Raw genomic sequence first — 20,061 nt, 5'->3', positions numbered from 1 at the left:
GCAAAGCCAAATGCGATTATTTATCGAAATTATTGTTAACCAACAATCTTGATGTGATTGCTGTCCAGGAAACACGTGCTGCTGACCCTGAACAGCTCCTTAAAAGAAGTCGCATTCCAGGTTACGCTGCTATTGGTGCAACTTATCATGAAGTATATGGAATAGCAACATATGTGCAAAATCGTCTTAAATATGTTTTTCTTCTATCTCAAAATATTGTAGAAAACATACGTACAGTAGTGATAAAAGTTCAAGATATTACAACTACGACTATTTATAAGCCACCTGGATCACCTTGGCTAGAAAAAAAAATTATTCCTATTGCTGAACATCCCGCAATCTAGATTGGGACATTAATAGTCACCATGAACAGTGGAATTATGCTCGAAACAACGAATGTGGCGAAAAAACGTGTTGATTGGATCGAACTAAATAATCTTTACTTAGTCTTTGATGCCAAAGACAAAGGAACTTTTAGATCTGCGCCTGGAAAAGCGACTATAACCCTGATTTATGCCTTGTGAGCAAAAATAATTCAGGTCACCCTATGCAAAATCTGAGAAGGGTCTTAACTATAGACCGGTATTAACTGACATTGGCATTTCCATTCCATTTGTAAGATCAAAGCTAAATTTAGATGCACAGCGGGAAGATCCCAAAGAATAGGAAGAAAATTTAATGACTGATAGTCAGCCAAAAGAGATTTCACAGAAACAATTTGAAAATATTTTTTGTGCAATCGAAGTTTTTAAGCAGCAATGCTTAGAGGCTGACCCTGATGAAGAGAGAAGCAGTAATATTTGCAGAAGATTGGAAGAGGCAATAGGGCCATACCGTCGGTTGTATGAAAAAAAGAAACAAAATGCCCGCCAAACTGCGTTAACTTATTTAAATTAAGGGGATATTAAATCCCACAATGTTTTAAAACCGAATAAGAAACTCAAAGATTGGAATCAGAGAGTTTCATGCCGATATAGAAAACTATAAAGTATCGGCGACACTAGCGTTAGCCAATGCAAGTGACCCTAGTACGTAGTACAATACCGGACACTCGTAGCAAAGGCGGTGAGGTTCTGATCACTATTCTTAGGTATTTTCCATAATGTAAAAACACATTTCCTAGGAAATGTATTCTGTTATTACATTATGGTGGGAGGTCACTACCCAGACCGGTTTCAGCCTTTTTTGAGGCTTCATCAGTGAGTAGCTAGACCAAATTGATACCAAAGTGTATAGCGAAAATAACTTATATACTCTGCTGTACGAGTTTCCAAACAGGTGCAACCATTAAGTTACTTAAATATAAAGAGCTAATAAGCTTCATTTCGGCGATATAAACATTATTTAAATTAAGGAGATATTAAATCCCACAAATATGTGGGATTTAATATCCCCTTAATTTAAATAATGTTTATATCGCCGAAATGAAGCTTATTAGCTCTTTATATTTAAGTACGTTAGCTTAATTCTTTGTTAAGAAGTAGAATAATAAATTTATATTCTGAATATGTTTTATTGTCTTTCAGCTTCATGGTTTTCCTTTAACTAGACCCAGAGACATACCCTAATTCTTTTATAAAAAAAAAAAATTAAGGGTCAAGAAAGATATCTGAGGAACGAATTATACATTTTCCCATAGTTTATTATATTCGATTAGTGCGTTTTCGATTAATGTGCCTGTTTTAAAGAACGCATTGGGCGCACTAATCGAGGGATCGCTGTATACTAAAATATTTCCCATATCAATATATCTCTGACACATCAAGAATTCTATTATCAAAATTTCTTAGAAATGTGATAGTGCGGGGCCCCTCTAAGAGCGGACCTCGGTCTGAAGTCCACTCTAAGAATCCCTGAAGACAGAATGCTGATATATGGGTTTCAAAATGTCCTTGTGTGTACGGGAGGAATTGTCCTTGCAAATTCATATTTTATGAATTAAGAATTTAAGTTCAGCAGTATTTTTAAAATTCTGAACTCTCTTTAAGATTTTTAAATAAATGTAGGTGTTTCTAATTTGAAATATCAAAAAATTCCATGGAATACGCGCTATAGTGTCATCAAATTTTTATAGTTTTATTATTTGTAAATATTAATTTATGATAGATTTTATAATATATTATTTAAGTTTCTTTGCTTGATAATGCGCTAGTGTTTTGATGACGACTGCGTAGCATGTTTCTATTTCTCATAGTGTTTGAAATAACGTGTTGTCATTTTAAACACTAGTTTGCCGGTGAGATCTGTTCTTATGGCCGTAGTTTAAATTAATTCTAGTTTCGGTGATTTTTTTAAATTTATTTATTTACGTTGAACATTAGTTATTTTTTTAAAAAAAATTTAGATATTACCGAAAATGAATATAGTGGAATTTTTTGTTTTTGTATTCTTCCTTACGTCAGAAGTGGCTGTTTACGCTTGGGGTAAGTGAGATGATTACTATTTATGTTTCGTTTATAAGTACACCTACTTAATGTATCAGAAGTTGGGAAAAAGAATTCAGTTGTTTTGATCAGGAAGTTGTTGGCATATAATGTATTTCAGCGAACATAGTATGCTGAAGGTGCAACCTTAGCGTTGAAGAGACATGATGCAATCACCTTTTAGAGGAGTGCTAAAAGTGGATGATACAGTTGAGTGTTGGACCAAAGGCGAAAATTTTAACATCTGCTGAATGATTCATTACGAAAACTATATTATATAAAATAATCAGCACCAATATGTAAATACGTAAAAACTCGGTAGAAGATAACACTAAATAATTATTTTCTTGGACAAAAATGGTAGGTGTCCTGCCGCAATGAGTCTTCGGATTCCTTGGAGATGTCACGAATAATAATAATCTCCATGCAGTGCGACCTGCGCAAAAACCAGTATTCGCTCAGTACATTTAATATCTCTCCTTGGACTCATTCACAGATGAAGCACATACAGCTACCTCTGGTAACCCAAGCGATCCATCTAGTAAAGATTCTACCCCTAAAATCCTCGGTAATCACTCTTACCCAATTTCCTGGGCTAACTCCTTTTTTTTTTTTTCCTTCTTCGCCTTCCTGCCACATATAGAATTAGGAAAAAAAAAAAAAAAGTCTTCAATGTCTTACTATAAAACTCCTTTAATAACTGATGTTTCCATCATGCCTCCCTCTCTACCACCATATCCCCAAGAAATTCAGCTGACCAGATCTGCATGCAGTTAGAAACTACATTATTTATTATCGTTATTTTTTTTTAAACTATTAAATGGTGCTATTGAATTTAAAAATAATTCATTTGTGCTGAATTCTAGCAATCAAGGAAATTATCCTACTACCCAGTTATATATTTATTATTGGCTCTGAAAATAACAGTCAACCCTCCATGAAGAAATCTGAATAAAATATATTGAATTTTCAGTTAAATAATGAAAAGCGATTAATATGATTTTATTAAAATTATAACACAAAAATTTGAAATGTTAGTAGTGAAAAATTATAGCTAATGCTATACAGAAGCTCTGAGAATTTTTTTTTTTTTAATTTAGCAAGGATGAATTATATTCTTCAAATGAACAATGAGAAAACAAGAAATGCTAAATAAATAAATCAGAAAAAATAAGTTTTTCTCAACTGATATTTGTCAGTAACTCCTTCAAAACTGAACGCTGGATCCAGCATTAGTGAAATGTATGGCAGATTTTAATGATTCTTAAAAGCAAGCAATTTGCTTTTAGGAATCATTTCATGCTGATTCCTTAAAAATGAAACAGAAGAATCAGTTCTCTTTTTTAAGTAATTACGCCAATATGTCTAGTATATTTTTGTATATTTTTGATAACACTCAAATTCCCAGACAAGATGAAATTTCTCATCTCGGAATTACCATGACATCATGCCTCTCCTGGCATAAACACATCACAACCATTGCGTCCTCAGCTTCCAAAAACTAGGCTTTCTCTTTTTCCTCAAGACGTTACTTTACTTCAAAACAGCTGTTAACCTTATACAAATCGCAAATCTGCCCAGCTATCGAATACTGTTCTCACATTTGGAGTGGGGCTCCTAAAAGCTCCCCCAAAATGCTTGACTCAATATAGAGTAGAGCAATTAGACTGATAAATGATCCATCTCTTACCAACTCACTCTCCCACTTTTACATAGACGTTTAATCTCTGCAATTTGTATATCCTACAAATATTTTCATGGAAAATGCTCATCTGAAACGGCATCAATAATTTCCCCACTTTGTACTAAACCCATTGGAACACATATAGCTACCTCCCAGCATCCCTTCACGGTACACCTTGAAACCCACAGAACAAGTTTCTTTTCCTCCTCCTCCTTCATCCCTGCTACTGCTGCACTGTGAAAGTCTCCCCCCCCCCCCGATGTATTTCCCAATGAATACGATATACAGGCTTTTAAATCGAATGTCAACAAGTTTCTCCTTTCCCATCCCACTACCGATATACAGTACTAAAGTACTATAGATAGACCAGCCAACCTCTCGTATATGGGTCCAACATTAAAAAAAAAAATTGTTTTATGGACCCCCCCCCCCTTTGGTAATCCTGCTTACAGTTAATATTTTTTAAATGCAAATTTTGCTTCTGATAGGTTCTGAATTTTAGATTTAGTACCATGTATGTGTGAAATTTGGGATATGAAGGTAAATTGAAGGAATGCAATTTGCAAAGCTTTCTGAATAAAATGAGAGGGTATATGATTAAGATGTGTAAGTTGGTGAGAAATAGCAGATTAAAGGGATTTTTCATAGAGTAGAGAGAGTAGGTAGAGCACTAAGCGATCTCTTTTTTTTTAATGATTCCCAGTCATAAAAGGTTACTAGCCTATCATACACATGTATTAGTACCATGGGTAGGATAAGGACTAGGTAATCCAGAAACCTATCTTTCAAGACCAAACATAGAATATCTTCAAGCAGAGCAGTGGTCTAATTCTATGCAATGAAATTCATCTCCTAAAGATATTCACAAAATATCCATGTCCACAGTGGAATTCCAACCTTCAGCCTTTTGGTCGGAGAGTGGATACACTAATCTCTCAATCAAGTAGGCTGGGTGCAGTTGGCTGCAAATCTAATTCACAGTTTTGTCGATTATAGCATACTGCACTCATATTTATTATTATATGGGTATTTCCATGAAGTTTGGATATGGTTTGTTATTTATTATTATATGGGTACCTCTAGTTTGCCACTTCTGTACTCACTAAAGCGAGCTCTTGTGGTGAAAGGAAGCCAGCAGGAGAGAAAATGAGTTTCTGCGTCTTTATTATATGAAGACTGAATGAAAATTTAAAAGAAAAAGTTAGAAATAGAAGACTGAGAGAGGATATCCATGTTATAAAGAGAAAATGAAGGTTTTTGTAGCCATTAATCCATATAGGATTTATTTCAGTTAAGGCTGAAAAGGAACTTTAGGACTTGCATTTTATATAGAAGGCAGAGTTCTGAAATGTTAAAATTGTTGATAAGGTTGTGACTCGCATAGAAAGTTAATTTGTTCTAAAGTGATATGGTTTTTAGGAGTTTCAGTGAGACTTGCTTCTACTTTCATATAGAAAGTGAAGTTACAGAGATGTCTTAATGAAGACAAGATATGTTTTATTCAGTGTTCTCTGATTTTGAGATGCAAGGAGAATTTACTTGTCTTATGTTGCTGCCAAAAAGAGAGCAGTTTTGTGTTGGTCTTAATCCTGTGGGAATTTATAAAGGAAAAGTTTCTGTAAGAACTGAAATTCCAGAAATTATCTCCATATAGGACAATATCTGTTCGTTTATGTGATTGAAAGGAAGTTGTGCACATTTTAAATGTTTTTCTTGTTGTGCACTGAAGAATACACTCATGTTTGCATAGTTAACTAGTTGATTTTATGTTTTTTGTAAATCGAAGATTTTTATTTTGGTTAAGAGTGTTTTGAGGAACTCAATCTCTTTATGGATTAAATAAACTGAAAAAAAAAAGATAATTTAGAAGTTAGGTTATGTATAAGATAGCCTTGGATGCGAACCTGTGTGCAAAGTTAGATTTGGAGTTTAATTTCATTGCTTCTTTTTATTTTGAATTTAAGAGTTTTAACCACTCTGAATATGGAGAAAGTAAAAGAAAAGTAAAAAAATACCCTCCCTTCTCCACACATCACATCATACATATAAGTCCCTCTTGTAAACATCAAGTTTGCTTAATTCATAATCTCCAATTCACCCACCATTAATTCCTCTTCCTTCATTCCCACTGTGCTCTAGCTCTGTACGATGCCACACCTATGAGGACAAAATACCTTTTATGAAGAGCTCATTTAATATCTCAACTATATCTTCCACAGAAGTTGTCATTCTGCCATCTTCACCAGCTGACATGATCCTTCCATAATCATTCTTTCTCCTACAGGTCATGTGACTCTGTAACTTTACTTGGCTTCGTTGGTTAATTGTTGCTCATGTTACACTTTTGCTATCGTCACTTAACCAAGTGGTTACCTTCATGGTCTTCTCTGTGCACTCATGCAACTTCCATAATACCCTCTTCTTTTTCCAAATAGCATACTTATTCATTCTGTCATCCATTTCACACTTATTTGTGAAATGTGAATGGAGTTTCAAGTAATGCTACTGTTATTTATTTATTTAGCATTTTGCTAAGAGGAATACATGCATATGCTACCACACACAAAAAAAGTACATACAAGACAACAAAATCATAAAAGAATATAATAGTGTGAAGTGACACTGTAGTCATATATACATATAAAAATATACAAATAAGCAGAAAATTAAAATTGAATGTCTAAGTTCGACAACCAGTCAATAGCATCAGTGGAAACTGTTATAAAGTTAGATACTGGTCTCGTGAGGGCTCTGTGAGGACAGTCAAGTGTGATGTGTTGTAGAGTTTGGTCTTATTCTCCAAGTAAATAAGGAAGCTCTGCACCTACCATGGTTGGTGCAAACCCTATTTAGGGAGGCCCATATTTTTCGAGGTAGGTCGAACCCTGATGGAGGGCTGTTTGGGTTAAAGACAAACAGCCCTCCATCAGGGTTCGACCTACCTTAAAAAAATGCAACCAGATTACCGAGGCTTTGGCAGTCCATTCCATCTGCCATGTTATTGTTGCATCATAGCTCTCAGTGACAAGTTGTTGTGCCATTATGATAGGCGGGTGTCTTGACTTAAGCCTCTGGGATGTAAAGCTGTCAATATCAGAGTGTATAGAAAGCAGTGGGTTCAGGCAAATTTTGTTATATTCACGTTGTCTTGTCGTCGTAGTTGTGGCAGTTGTATGTGGCTCAGAGCTGGTAGCCAGTATGATGGAGTAGTCTTTATTGTTCCAGAAATGATACACATTTTCTGATTCAACACAATATCAATTAATTTAATGTGTGCACTGTTCAGCCAGACAGCTGAGCAGTATTCAGCAGTTGAGTAGACGAGGCCCAAAGCAGATGTCCTTAATGTGGGAGCACAAGCCCCCCAGTTTGTTCCAGCAAGTTTATGCAGTATTTTATTCCTAGTTCTGAGTTTGGTAGCAATATTGGAGAGATGTCTATTAAAGGAGAGGGTTCTGTCCAGATACTTTGGATTAAAATTGTGCGGTACTATGTTCCCATTTAGTGGCACATCTTAAGATGTCTCATGCCATGCTATTGTTCAAATGGAAACAGCATGTGTCAGTCTTGGTAGTGCTTTGAATAAGATGCCGCATCTCAAAGAAGGTCACTAGTTAGTACATGCTCTATAGTACAGAAGTTCTAGTGTTGGAATGTGATGCATAAATCATCAGCATATGCAAATTTTCTAGATGTTGTCCTTGGAAGGTCAGAAATATACAAATTGAAAAGAAGAGGGCCACAACTGACCCTTGTGGGAATCCATTGTTAAGTGTTCTTGGCTTGCTCGTATCATCATCTAGAACTACCTGTATTGTTCTATTACATAGAATAGTGTTGATCAGATGGGTCATTTTTTTACATTTCTGTATTTTAAGGAGCTTGTAGATCATGCCGTTCCTCCATACGGTATCATATGCAGCCGTCAAGTCTATAAAGACTGCACCAGTTTTAAGGCATTTTTTGAAACCAGATTCTGTATGTATCATTATTGCCAAAACTGGATCTTCGCAGTTGCGCCTGGGCCTGAAACCGGCCTGTTCATGAGGGAGAGTGTCAATAATAATAGTACTAATTCTATTGTAAATAAGTCTTTCTAGTAACTTAAGACAGACACTGAGCAGTGCTATAGGTCTATAGCTTTCAGGTTTATTAGCAGGTTTCAGGATGGCTATTATCTTTGATTTTTTAAATTCTGCTGGTAATTACCACTCTGTAGAATATTAAAAAAAGAATTTTGTCTACCATTCCACTGTATTTGGTCCAGAGGTTTTTTTAAAAACTCAGAGTGTATATTATCAAATCTAGGTGCTTTACCAGTTTTCACTCCCTGGAGTGCAGCTAGAAGTTCTTTGGTGAATGGATTCGATAGATTGGTCGCTTCAGAACAATCTTCTTTAAGTCTTTTTAATTCCTTCCTAATTATTTTAATGTGGGTTTTTTTTCTGATTTAGCTCTGGACAGATTCACTATCCTGTTGGCAATACAGTTGGCACTAACAGCAGCTTTTGCACTGGGGCAATAGGAATTACCACCCAACTTTTTAAGGAGGCGCCATGCCTTCCTGCTTGAATGTTAAAGGTCAGCCTTTCCATGGTGTCAATCCATTTGTTCTTTCTAGCTTCATTTAAGCTGTCAATAAGATCATCTGCAACATCCACGTGTCCACTACTCAGAAAGTCGTTATAAAGTGCTTTGCTGGTTTTGCTCCAGCCAGGTATGTATTCTTTCCTAGCACTTCTAGGGATGTGTTTTTTGGCTATAGAAATTACTATTTTTCACAAATCTTCATTGTTATAAGGTTGTAGTGGAATCCAGTGCACGTTTTTATCTAGATCTGATGAAAAGCTGTTCCAGTTTACCTTGGCAAAATTCCAATGTGGCATTGGTGTAGTTTCAGTAATTGGGATTTGAGGGCCACCTCAATAAAGACAGGGCAGTGTTGACTGTGTGGGAATCTTCCTAAAACACGACAGCTGGTTGGCACTGAGAGGCCCCTTTGATTGGTTGTTACAAAACATAAGTCAGGATTGGTGCAACTATTCCATCTAGCCAAGTTAAAAGTGCAGTTATCCTTGGGATCGAAAATCAGCTGTATGTTGTTTGCCTCTGCCCACTCAGATATCTTGGCACCATTTGCATCAATTTCTCTATAACCCCATTGGGTATGATGACTGTTAAAGTCTCCAGTATAAACAGCAGGATGCATTAAAGCTGGCAAAACTTCATCAGGCCAACTTGTAGATGCTGGCTTGTAGACATTAATTATTTTTAGGTCCTTAATTTCTATAATAGCGGTAGATATGTTTGAAACATCGCTAGCAGAAATGAAACTGTTAAATAGTTTTTCAGCATTGTCCATGCACCACTGATCTTTCCACCCAATTCCTCATTCCATGCTAGCTTCGAACTATCCTCTAACCTTTTCTCATCAAAGTCCTCTTGGTTGGTCACCATCTTAAGTGATCATAAAATGGAAGAAGATTCAATACCTGATACAAGAACATTTTCTGATGAGATGATCAAATCCTACAATTTTGCTTGTATGTTCTGAAAATTGCAGAATTAGCCTATACAGCAATTCCTCGATTAATGCTCCTCTGATTAGTGCATTTTCAATTAGTGCATCACTTTTTTTTCTATACCCAAATTCAGTTAGTGCTCCTATATACATTTTTAAAATAAATGTTACAGATTTTAAAAAAATTTTATGCATACATTTTTATGGCTAACTATTTTAAAAAAATCATTCACCAGGATGAAATAATTTAGTTACCAGTTTAAAATATTTTACAAAGTTATTTTTTAATGGCATACAGTACTACACTATTTCCATGTCCACTATGTTCCAAATTTACCGCCAAAATTTATGTCGTCTGCTAATTATGTAGCATTTTGTTGATCATATCTCATGCTTCCTTTGCAATTGTGTTCCTTACTTTTTTTTATTTTAAAGTATTTTCCCACCTTTCATCATGAGTAAAAGAATTAGTGAGTAAAAAAATGTAAAAATGATTCGAAAAGTAATCTCATTGGAAGAAAACCTTGAAATAATAAAGAAAAACGAACAAGGTGAGTCCAGAGCAAAGACAGGACAAGAACACAAAATGGGTAAATCAATTATAAGAGCAAAGCTGCTGAATACAAAGAGAAAGGTAAGGCTGCTTCGAGTTCATCATGCATGCACTCTAAATCAAAGTATTTATAATGATTAAATTAGAGAGACTTCTTTCTACATGGATCGAAGATTGTAACTGAATGGATCCTCTATAATGTATATAAGAGCACTGACCTTATTTAGTATCTTTGGAACCTTGAAAGAAAGGACTATCAATTCTGGAAAAGAAGAATTCCATGCTAGTGCTGGATGGTTTGAGCGTTTCAAAAAGAGAAATAGCCTACATGATGTTCTAATCACAGGTGAAGCTGCAAGTTCAGATAAGGAGGTGGCCGCAAATTATCCAGAGAAGAAAAGGGGCTGTTGTGATCAACAAATATTTAATGTCAATGAAACCTGCCTTTTTTGGAAGCATGTGCTTTCCAAGACTTTTCTGGCCAAAACAGAGAAATCTCAGCCTGGTTATAAAGTTGCAAAGCCGAATGAAATTACTGCTAGCAATATGCAAGCTGTTTGGAAGCACATTCTTCCACATTGTAAAAATGATTTTAAAGGCTTTTCAAATTAATCTAAGTTAATTAAATCTCATTCTGAGAATTTGAGTGATTCCAATCTGCTAAATTTAGATGCACAGCAGGAAGATCTCGAAGAATATGAAGAAAATTTAATCACTGATAAGCCCAAAGAGATTTCCCAGAAACAAATTGAAAATATTTTTCATGCAACTGAAGTTTTTAAGCAGCAATGCTTAGAGGCTGACCCTGGCAAAGAGAGAAGCAGTAACATTTGCAGGAAACAGAATGCCCACCAAACTACGTTAGTTCAATTATTTGTTAAGAAGTAGAATAATAAATTTATATTCTGAATATGTTTTATTGACTTTCAGCTTCATGATTTTCCTTTAACTAGGCCCTGAGACATACCCTAACTCTTTTATAAAAAAAATTAACTGTCAAAAAAGAAATTTGAGGAACGAATTGTGCGTTTTCAATTAATATGCCTGTTTTAAAGAATGCATTAATCGAGGGATTGCTGTATATTTCTTTCATACCATCCTCCACATTTCCGGTTCTATAGTAACATCCAACTCTATATTTCATGTCAACCTTATATCATCATCATCAAATTCCTGCCATGTACTCTCAAGGGGTGTACAGGATATGATAGTACTACATGAAAAATTCACATCATTACTAACTTCCTATGTACCATTTTCCTCCAAATCAGTCTGTTACTTGTCAAAACTCCAACATTATCAGATCTTATATTTCTATCGTCTAAGGCAGGGATTCTCAACCTATGGTACGTGTACCACTGGTGGTACGTGAGCTACTGCCTTACTGGTACATCTAATATCTTGAATTAAATATAGTGGTACGCCACTGTAAAAGGTTGAGAATCCCTGATCTCAACCTTTTACAGTGTTCTTCCTCTTCAGTGTTCTTGGTCTTCGTCTCGGTCGTTTTCCCGCCAACCTGGCTGAGAACACTTGTTTTGCTAATCTTTCCTTGCTCATTCTGTTTAAGTGGCCATACCACCTGAGATTCATGCCACCTCAAAACCACTGCTACTATTTTCAGTTTTATCTCTACCTTTGCAGACACTTTGCTAGCATTAACAGCACTTCTCCCAACTCCCTTCTTGTCCTTTCTACTCTCATGAAACACAGCAGAACTCATCTGTATATGTCAAGATATCAATCCTCATGCAACATGTCTCATTTTTCACAATAATTTAAAATCAGTGAACTCAATCAGCACAACTGTTTCATCCCCTTTGTTTCTGTTGCCCTTGGCATTAATAAGTATGGTAATTCATTCCTTTTTATAATAACCACTACTATCTATACCACCTACAAGGGAAAGTGCGAGTCACAAAAAAATCCAATTTTTGTGACTCACACTTTCCCTTGGCCATTTCTCTCATCACCACTTATCCTTTTTGTGAGATTCAGATACTCTCCTTGCAGTCAGAGTAATCCCATTCCTTCATTAACCCTTTCATGCATGAATTTTTATATTCATTTATAAAAAATTATAATTGCATGATACACTACCATTTAATCTTACAGTATTACCATGAATTCATTAATTTTGCTAAATTCGTGTCCTGCATATGTTAAAAATTATGTCCTCATCTGAGGACATCATGCACTAACGCCAGCAGACCATAGACATATTTCTGTGGAAATGACTTAGACTAAGGAATTTATTTTCATTGAAAGACATTACAAGTGTGACAAAATAGATTATAAACAATTTATATTTTGCTGAAACACTGCATGAATGATCAAAATTTGGATTACTTAGTACATATGAAAAAGCAGAACAATAGAATTTGCAGTAGAGCTATGTAAATCAAAAACAGTCTTATTCTCTTTGTCTCATTTTGTATGGAAAGACTGAAAACATTCCGAACAGATTGGAACCTCATATCTACCACAGATGTATCTTGTTTTACTCTTGCAGTGTACATCTTTGCAATGATTGGCATTAGCACCTGTTGTCTTCTTTGGGAAGTGTCCACTGCCATCAAAACGTTTCTCATGTGGCACAGAGTGAGTTTTGCATTTCTTTAGTGCTAGTGGTGTCTGACTTGAAGTGTCCTTGTTTCTTTGTGTTCAGCTGAGCTAAACCTTGATTATATCAAAGCAGTTGCCACTCTTGATTTAAATTCCAACAAATCCAGTTTTTCTTTTTCTTCTTATTTTCAACATATGGTAAAAAATTCTCATATACCATCGTTTGTTCCTGGTATCGTTTTGATACAAAACCACAAGAGAGTTCATAAGATCCACTCCACCAATATGTTTGTTATAAACAGCGATGCTGCAAGGTAGTGGAATTTCAACATACTTTTTTCCTTTCTGGCTGAACCGCTGACATACACTGACAGGCTCCTTTCCTAATTAACTAGATACCACATGTACTATTGAGTTATCAACCCATCTAGTGACAGTAATGCCATCAGAGGATGTGGTAACTGACATATTTCCTCGTCCCATCTTCTGCAAATCTTTTCATTGTTCAGTTTCTTGTCAGCACCTTGAAGTCGATTTCTTCTGCATGTACCCACATAATAAATATCATCTTCCTTTAGTTTCTTAATTACGGGATGCTCGTGAAGAAGTTGTTTGCATGTACCTTGAAGTTCTTACCAGCAAGATCATGACAAAGCCTAAGTACTACATTTTCACTTGCACTGAATGAGTCTGAATTTTGTCTTCCAGGGTCTGCACCTATATAAAGATCAAAACAATATACATAGCCTGAAATGCCTGCCCTCACCCACATTTTGAAACCCCATTTTTTTGGTTTCTTAGTTAAGTATTGTTTGAGTTATGAACGTCCCTTGAATGGAGTCATCATCTCATCTACACTCTGAAATTCTTCTGGGTTGACAGCAGCATGGAATGTTTCATGAAACTTTTGCAGCACTGTTCTTATACATATTGCTTTGTCTTTATTGTTGGTAAGTATTGTGTCTGAATCAACAAAATGCAAATATCGCCTTATGTCCTCCCATCTGTTCACTGACATAGCATCAGCTATAACATCCATGCACAGTCCATGTTCAGAAGACCAATACTGCCTTACACGTGGGTATTTTATGTATGTCATGACAAGTACAATTCCAAGGTAAATTTTGAGTTCAGTCACAGTAAGTGCTAAATTATCTTTGCCTTTATGCCATGCATACAGATTAGTTTGTTTCACAATTTCATCCATCAATTCATCTGGAAACAGTTGGGAAAAATAATCTACAGGGCTCTCTCTGTGAATATTTACTTGGTGTTTTTCTCTAAACTGTGGTTCAAGACCAGCAAAGGGATTATCTTTCTCATTAAACCATGCTGATTGTCTCTGCAGTGGTATATGACCAGCAACAGCTGTATTTTGCACACCAGCTGGACTTTGAACGTTGTGAGTCTGACCAACAGGGGAAGGACACTGAACATCACTGTCTTCACTTGAACTGTTCACTCTCTGTAGGATCATCATCAGAATCACTCAGCTCCAAACCATCTTCGGATTCCTCCAACAGTTTTTCATTCTCCTCTTCAGCAAGTCTCTTGTGGTAATAGGCCTTTTTTTATGCCCGATGGACCTGGCTTTTGGTTTTCCATCTGTAAAAGAGACGATAATGCCAATTAACACACTTATTATTCATTTATGTTTGCAAAAATAAAATAAATAAAATTATAAAAATATTGTACAAGAACTTTCTAACCTCAAACTATTTGCTGCATAGATTATATTACAAACATATTGTCCTCATGTAAGGACAGGTTGTTTACAAGTTCGTTTTATGAATATGGTAATAAACATGAATAAATTAAATTCTCATACTTCATCTACAAGGTATAACAATATATAAAACCATACTAACCTTTCTGAAGACTCATAAAATCGCTAAATTCAAATCATCAGAACAGCACCTTTTCACTTCCTCCTTGATACCACCATGCACTGCAGAGAGATTGGAATTCCTGTAACTCTGTTGAAACTCCTGCCATCTGGTGTGGTTTCTAAGAACACTTTGGTCTCCCCAGATGAGGACTACATACATACAGTAGCACTAAATTATGAATGAATAATTATTATGAGGGAAAATATGTGTCCTCATATTGAGACCCTTATGCATGAGAGGGTTAATTACAATTACATATTTATTAATGCTTCTAGTATCCACTCACTTTACACTATCTCTCATTCCCTCATACTATACTATTTCCCTTTCTTTCTTGCATTTCCTTTCATTTCTTGCACTTCATCTGAAAGAATTTTTTTCTCATCTCCAATTCCTGCTCTCTCTTCCAGAGAAGCAATAACCTCTCCACCCACACCAGCCCATTCTAAAGTCTGTCATATGCAGTTCCAACAGCACTGCCATACTCATGTATGTTGCTCACCACCTCAGCTCATTACTGTGATACTCGGGCAACACACTGACTACCTTTTCTGCACCATTGTTATCTTTTGCTGTCCTTAGTAATCTCCTTATATCCATTTTCCTTCTGTCCAACCAAATCATTCTACAACTACTACCAACTCTTATTTGCTAATGCCTTGTATTTAAAGCCTCAATTACCTTGCTTATCCTTTCTGCAAGCCTTTCATTCACTGCATCTCTAATAATGGAATCTCCATACAGTACCACTCATGGATCATTAATTAACTTATTCTCATGATATTTTTTAGATTCTTCTGTGTCCTATTCATATCCAGTCTTTGTTTTATTATAGTTTGTTATTTTATTTTAGTTACTGATCAGGAGTAGAAACACTGATAAATAGTGCTTAAAATCTGATAAGAATTAAGCAGGCAATTCAGATATTGTATTGGCAGAATGAAACAGTTCCATTCAAGTCTGTTTTAATAATTTGTATTACCATACCTTAATTTGATATTTGGTACCTGCTAGTTAATTTCATGTTTTACGGAGAGAGGTGGGGATCTTTGTAAAATAAGTTGAAGGGGAAACTGATCAAGCAAATTGATAGTCAAAATTTTAGCAGTTCATCTTGTTTAGCATGGTTACAAGTTACCAACATGGGTAGCATTCATCCACATGAATGTTTCAGTGAGCAAAGGATGAATGTCTGGTAAAAAGTAGATGATAATGAAAGGCTTAGAAGAATAGCTACTAATGATTTGTAAACGGAAAAGTTGAAGAGAAATAAATCAGTACTGTGTGGATGCTGTTCAAGCAGTTTTGATAGTGGAGATGTAAATTGTGTGCTAAGAGTTAAAAATTTAAGAATAAAATAGATGAATGGGGCAATTAAATAATGATCTGAAGGAGATTAATGAAGATGGCATAAGGTTGTTAAGAAATGTAATGTTATGTTTGCATTGCTATACATGTTAATGAGTACTCTATTTATAAGTTGACTATTCTTTGTTATAATTTTTTAAGCATAACAGAAAATCTTGATTTCTCAACTATTTCTATAACATGAATTTTGTATTGAAAGTTTTTAAGTATCTGGTACTGCAGTTACATGCACATTTGTGAAGCATTCACTTTTACAGTCATCGTTCAGTTGATTCGAATGAAATTGACATTTTCCAATGTAAGATGTCATCCCTTTGCTATCCAGAGTATAGTATTTTGGTTCCATTTAATTAGTATTTGTCTTAGTGATTCAGCTGTTATGACCTCACACATTTAAAATTTCTTTTGAATGCATGCTGTGTCATTATTCCTATTGTTTTAATATTCTCTTAAGCAGTGAATTCTTTATTATAAGCTACTTTAAAACTGAAATAAAAGGATTAAGTTAAAAAAAAAAATTTAGTTTTATCAAGTTGACACATTTAATTATTCAGTTACCTGTTGGTTTTATTTTGAAATTTAAGTACAGTTTTTCCCACTCTGTATCATAAAATTTAGATTAGATTTTAATCTTGATTTTGTTTCCAAAATATTTCCTCTTAGGGCACAGCAAAGTAAAACTAAAAGATATTGAATCCTTGACTTTGTATCATGGCCAGATGACAACTGGTCGGCGAACCAAACCTGTGCCTCAGCTCCAGTGCGTTGGTGGAACAGCTGGATGTTCAGCTTTCATTCCTCAGGTGGTACAGTGTTATAATAGAGGTAGTGATGGTTATGATGTTCAGGTGAGAAAGAGTTTCTTAAAATATGAATTTAGCATGATATAAAAATCTTATTGAAATATCTTCATCAATATCAATCTGCTGATATGTACTCTAAGGGGTGTTCAGGTTACTATAACAGCCTACATGATTAAGTTTACATTATTATTAATCTCTTATCAACAATTTTCCTCCAAATCAGTCTATTACTTGTGAAAACTCCAATATTGTCATATCTAACATTTTGTGCTTCTTAGGCACTTCTAACTAAATCAATCCACTTCCACCTTGCTCTTTCTCTGGGTCTCTTTCCTGCCATCTTGGTATCAAACACCTGTTTTGCTAATCTTTCCTCACTCATTCTATTTAAGTGGCCATTACCACCTTAGAATTGCTCTTCTGACACATTCTTGAATGCTAATAATGTCAAGTTCCTTTCTAATATCCTAGTTTTTAATATGATTCTACCATTGATGCCATCTGTTCACTTTATTAATTCTTCTCAGAATCCTCACATTTGTGTTCTCTAGTCTTTGATCAAGTGCTTTATTTCTAATCCAAGTATCAGATCCATAACTTAATGCTGGTTTGAACACCACCTTGTATACTGCTAGTTTGGTGTTTTTGCTAATTTCTCTTTTATTCCATATAATTGAAATATCTTTGGAACTGGAAATGAAAATTCCAGTTTCATTTCCAGTACAAAACATTTAGAGCAAATAGAAATTGTTTTTACTCTAGTGAAATATTTTAAAGCCTTCCTAGATGAAAGTGGAGCATCATCCAGCTTCAGATCTGTGGTTATAACTGCTAACAGTTTACAAACAATAAACCAGGCAGTAGTTGTGACTTCCCAGGATAGTATATTAAACAAAATATCCTTAGTCTCACATGATGGAGCAGTGTATAAATGGGAAGCAGGAGGGAAAAGTGCACTATTTTTCTACTTTTTATAGTTTAAAATCAGTGTAAATATTAGATGTTATGAATCATCATTTATTATTATTATTATTGCATAGGCACCTCCATGGACTTCAAGGACTCGTTGTGAAGGACCCAAACTATCAACACAACATCTATCATTACCTCTCCTTGAAACCATTAACAGACAAGGCATTCAAAAACTGACTCAGGCAATCCATTCCATTTATTCACCACACTCCAAGCAAAAAATCTAGTCTTCATGCCCTTTCTAATCATTACCCAACTTCTAGGGATGGCCTCTTGTTCTGTCTCCTCTAGCCAAGTGCTGAAACATTTTCCATGTATCAATCTTATAAAAGCTTTTAAGTAACTTAAATATTTCTGTCATATCCACCCCATCAATATCAACTAACTTTTGCAGTCTACAAATCCTTAATCTCTCCTCATAGGGAGCATTCCACAGTCTACTTACTATCTTGGTCACTTGCCTTTGGATCCTCTCCACCACTTCCTCATCCCCAAGAAACCCAGGTGACCATACCTGACCACAGTAATTCAGATGTGGTCATATCAAGGCTTTATAAAGAGAAATGATAACTCCCTTATCTCTGCTTGTTAGTGTGCTCTTCAGTAACTAAGCAAGCTACCCTGTCAGTATGTCCTCTAAACATCAGCTCTCTCTGTGCTACTATCCCCCCGATACAAGCTGAGTGGTACGCTGACCCCCAACTGAGTGGTAAAATGCATAACTTTACACTCTTTTCCACATTAAATTAACATCCATTATTTTTGCTCATACTGTCAGCTTATTTAAATCATCCTGCATGCTCTCAATCACCTTGATTAACTATTACCCTACCCAACTTTCCATCATTAGCAAACAACCGAATTTCTCTCTTCAAATTATTTCCTATATCATTTATGTACGAATTAAACAGCAGTGGTCCAAGCCCAGAACCTTGCAACACACCATTGGTCATCTGCCTTCTCCTGGATTCTGCTCCTCCATGTATTACTTTTTGATATCTGTCCAGCATCCACCCTTTTATACATATCACAAGTTTCATATCCATCCCCAATTTGTTGCAGTTCGAGTAACAGTTTTGTGTAGTATCCTGTCAAACAACTTTGCAAAATCCAACACTGTCATTGTGTAGCAATTCCCTTTATACAACTCAGTTGTCACTCTATTATAAAAAGTTAGTTGATTATTAAGGCATGACTGACCCTTCACAAATCCATGCTGTCTCTCAATAGATTATCATATTCTTATCCATCCAATCCTGAATTCTCTTTCTGAACAAGTTTTCCAGTACTTTTATTACCGCTTCGGAGATACTTATTGGTCTATAATTTACTATCTTTATGACTTAGATCCTCCTTTATGCAAAGGAATTATTTTGCCTCTTTCCACTCTCTTGGAACTTATGTTGGAGGTTTAATGGATTTTTTACAACACTCAAAAAGAATTAAAATAGAATTTAATACTTCCTATATTTCGTCCTAGTCACTAGGACATCTACGGGGATTACAAAGACAATTAATGTAACATGCACACAAAAACTTACAATACTAAGCCCAACCACGTGGGTTACAATAAAGTCCTATCTAAGTGGAGCGCCCTCTAAGGGTAGTAGTAGGTGGCCTGGAATGTAAGGTGGGACCTCTGGTGATGACTGTTTCCCAAATCTTCGGAAGCTTAATGCAACCGTATTTGTTAAGATTTGGTTGGTTTCTGAGAGCTGCTGCTGCTTCTAAGAAAAGTCTCTCTTTCTTGAATTTGTTGTGGTGGAGCATGGTGGTTTTCTTCCATGATACTCTGTGGGTGGTGTCCAAAACATGGTCAGCCAAGCCTGAATGGCCATAGTTGTGTTTAACGATGTACGACTTGTGTTCCTCCAGGTGGATGGATGCTGATCTGCCTGTCTGTCCAAAGTACGCAAGCTTACAGGAACAGGGTACTTTGTAAACTCCAGGCAGAGAGAGAGGAGGGAGCTGATCTTTCGTAGAACGGATAAGGGTAGCCAGTTTGCGGTAGGGCTTATATGCTGTGTGTAGGTTATACTTTTTTAGTATTTTGGCTATTTTTTCCGAAGTGCCACGGATGTAGGGTATGGTGATGGCATTTTTAAATTCTTTTTGACGAGAGGGACGGGGAATTGGGGAGGAATTGATTATTTTTTTGATGCTGTGTTCGCTGTAGCCATTGGAGAGGAAAGTTCTGTGTATGTGGTTAAGCTCAGTAGTGAGGGCGGTTCCACTGGAACAAAGATTGTGGGCTCTCTTGGCAAGGGTTTTAATGATGCCATA

The 20,061-nt window shown here is 35.7% G+C and overlaps 1 protein-coding gene across 1 annotated transcript in view; it reads left to right on the top strand.

Annotated features, from left to right (window-relative positions):
* The first annotated feature begins 2,166 nt into the window (after window positions 1-2,166).
* The window catches only part of LOC150101173 (store-operated calcium entry-associated regulatory factor-like), a 144,009-nt gene continuing 126,114 nt past the window's right edge, over window positions 2,167-20,061 (top strand). The window contains exons 1-2 of the mRNA XM_090401453.1: window positions 2,167-2,423; window positions 16,667-16,851. Of these exons, the coding sequence (XP_090257579.1) occupies window positions 2,357-2,423; window positions 16,667-16,851 (252 nt within the window). The 5' untranslated portion in view covers window positions 2,167-2,356. The remainder of the gene's footprint in view (window positions 2,424-16,666; window positions 16,852-20,061) is intronic.

The sequence above is a fragment of the Typopeltis vanoorti genome, chromosome 12, assembly GCF_054136105.1.
Source record: "Typopeltis vanoorti isolate ZY-2024b chromosome 12, IOZ_Tvanoo_1.0, whole genome shotgun sequence".
Taxonomy (NCBI): domain Eukaryota; kingdom Metazoa; phylum Arthropoda; class Arachnida; order Uropygi; family Thelyphonidae; genus Typopeltis; species Typopeltis vanoorti.
Note: the sequence above shows the minus strand (reverse complement) of the source record. Positions and strands in the feature narration are given on the sequence as shown.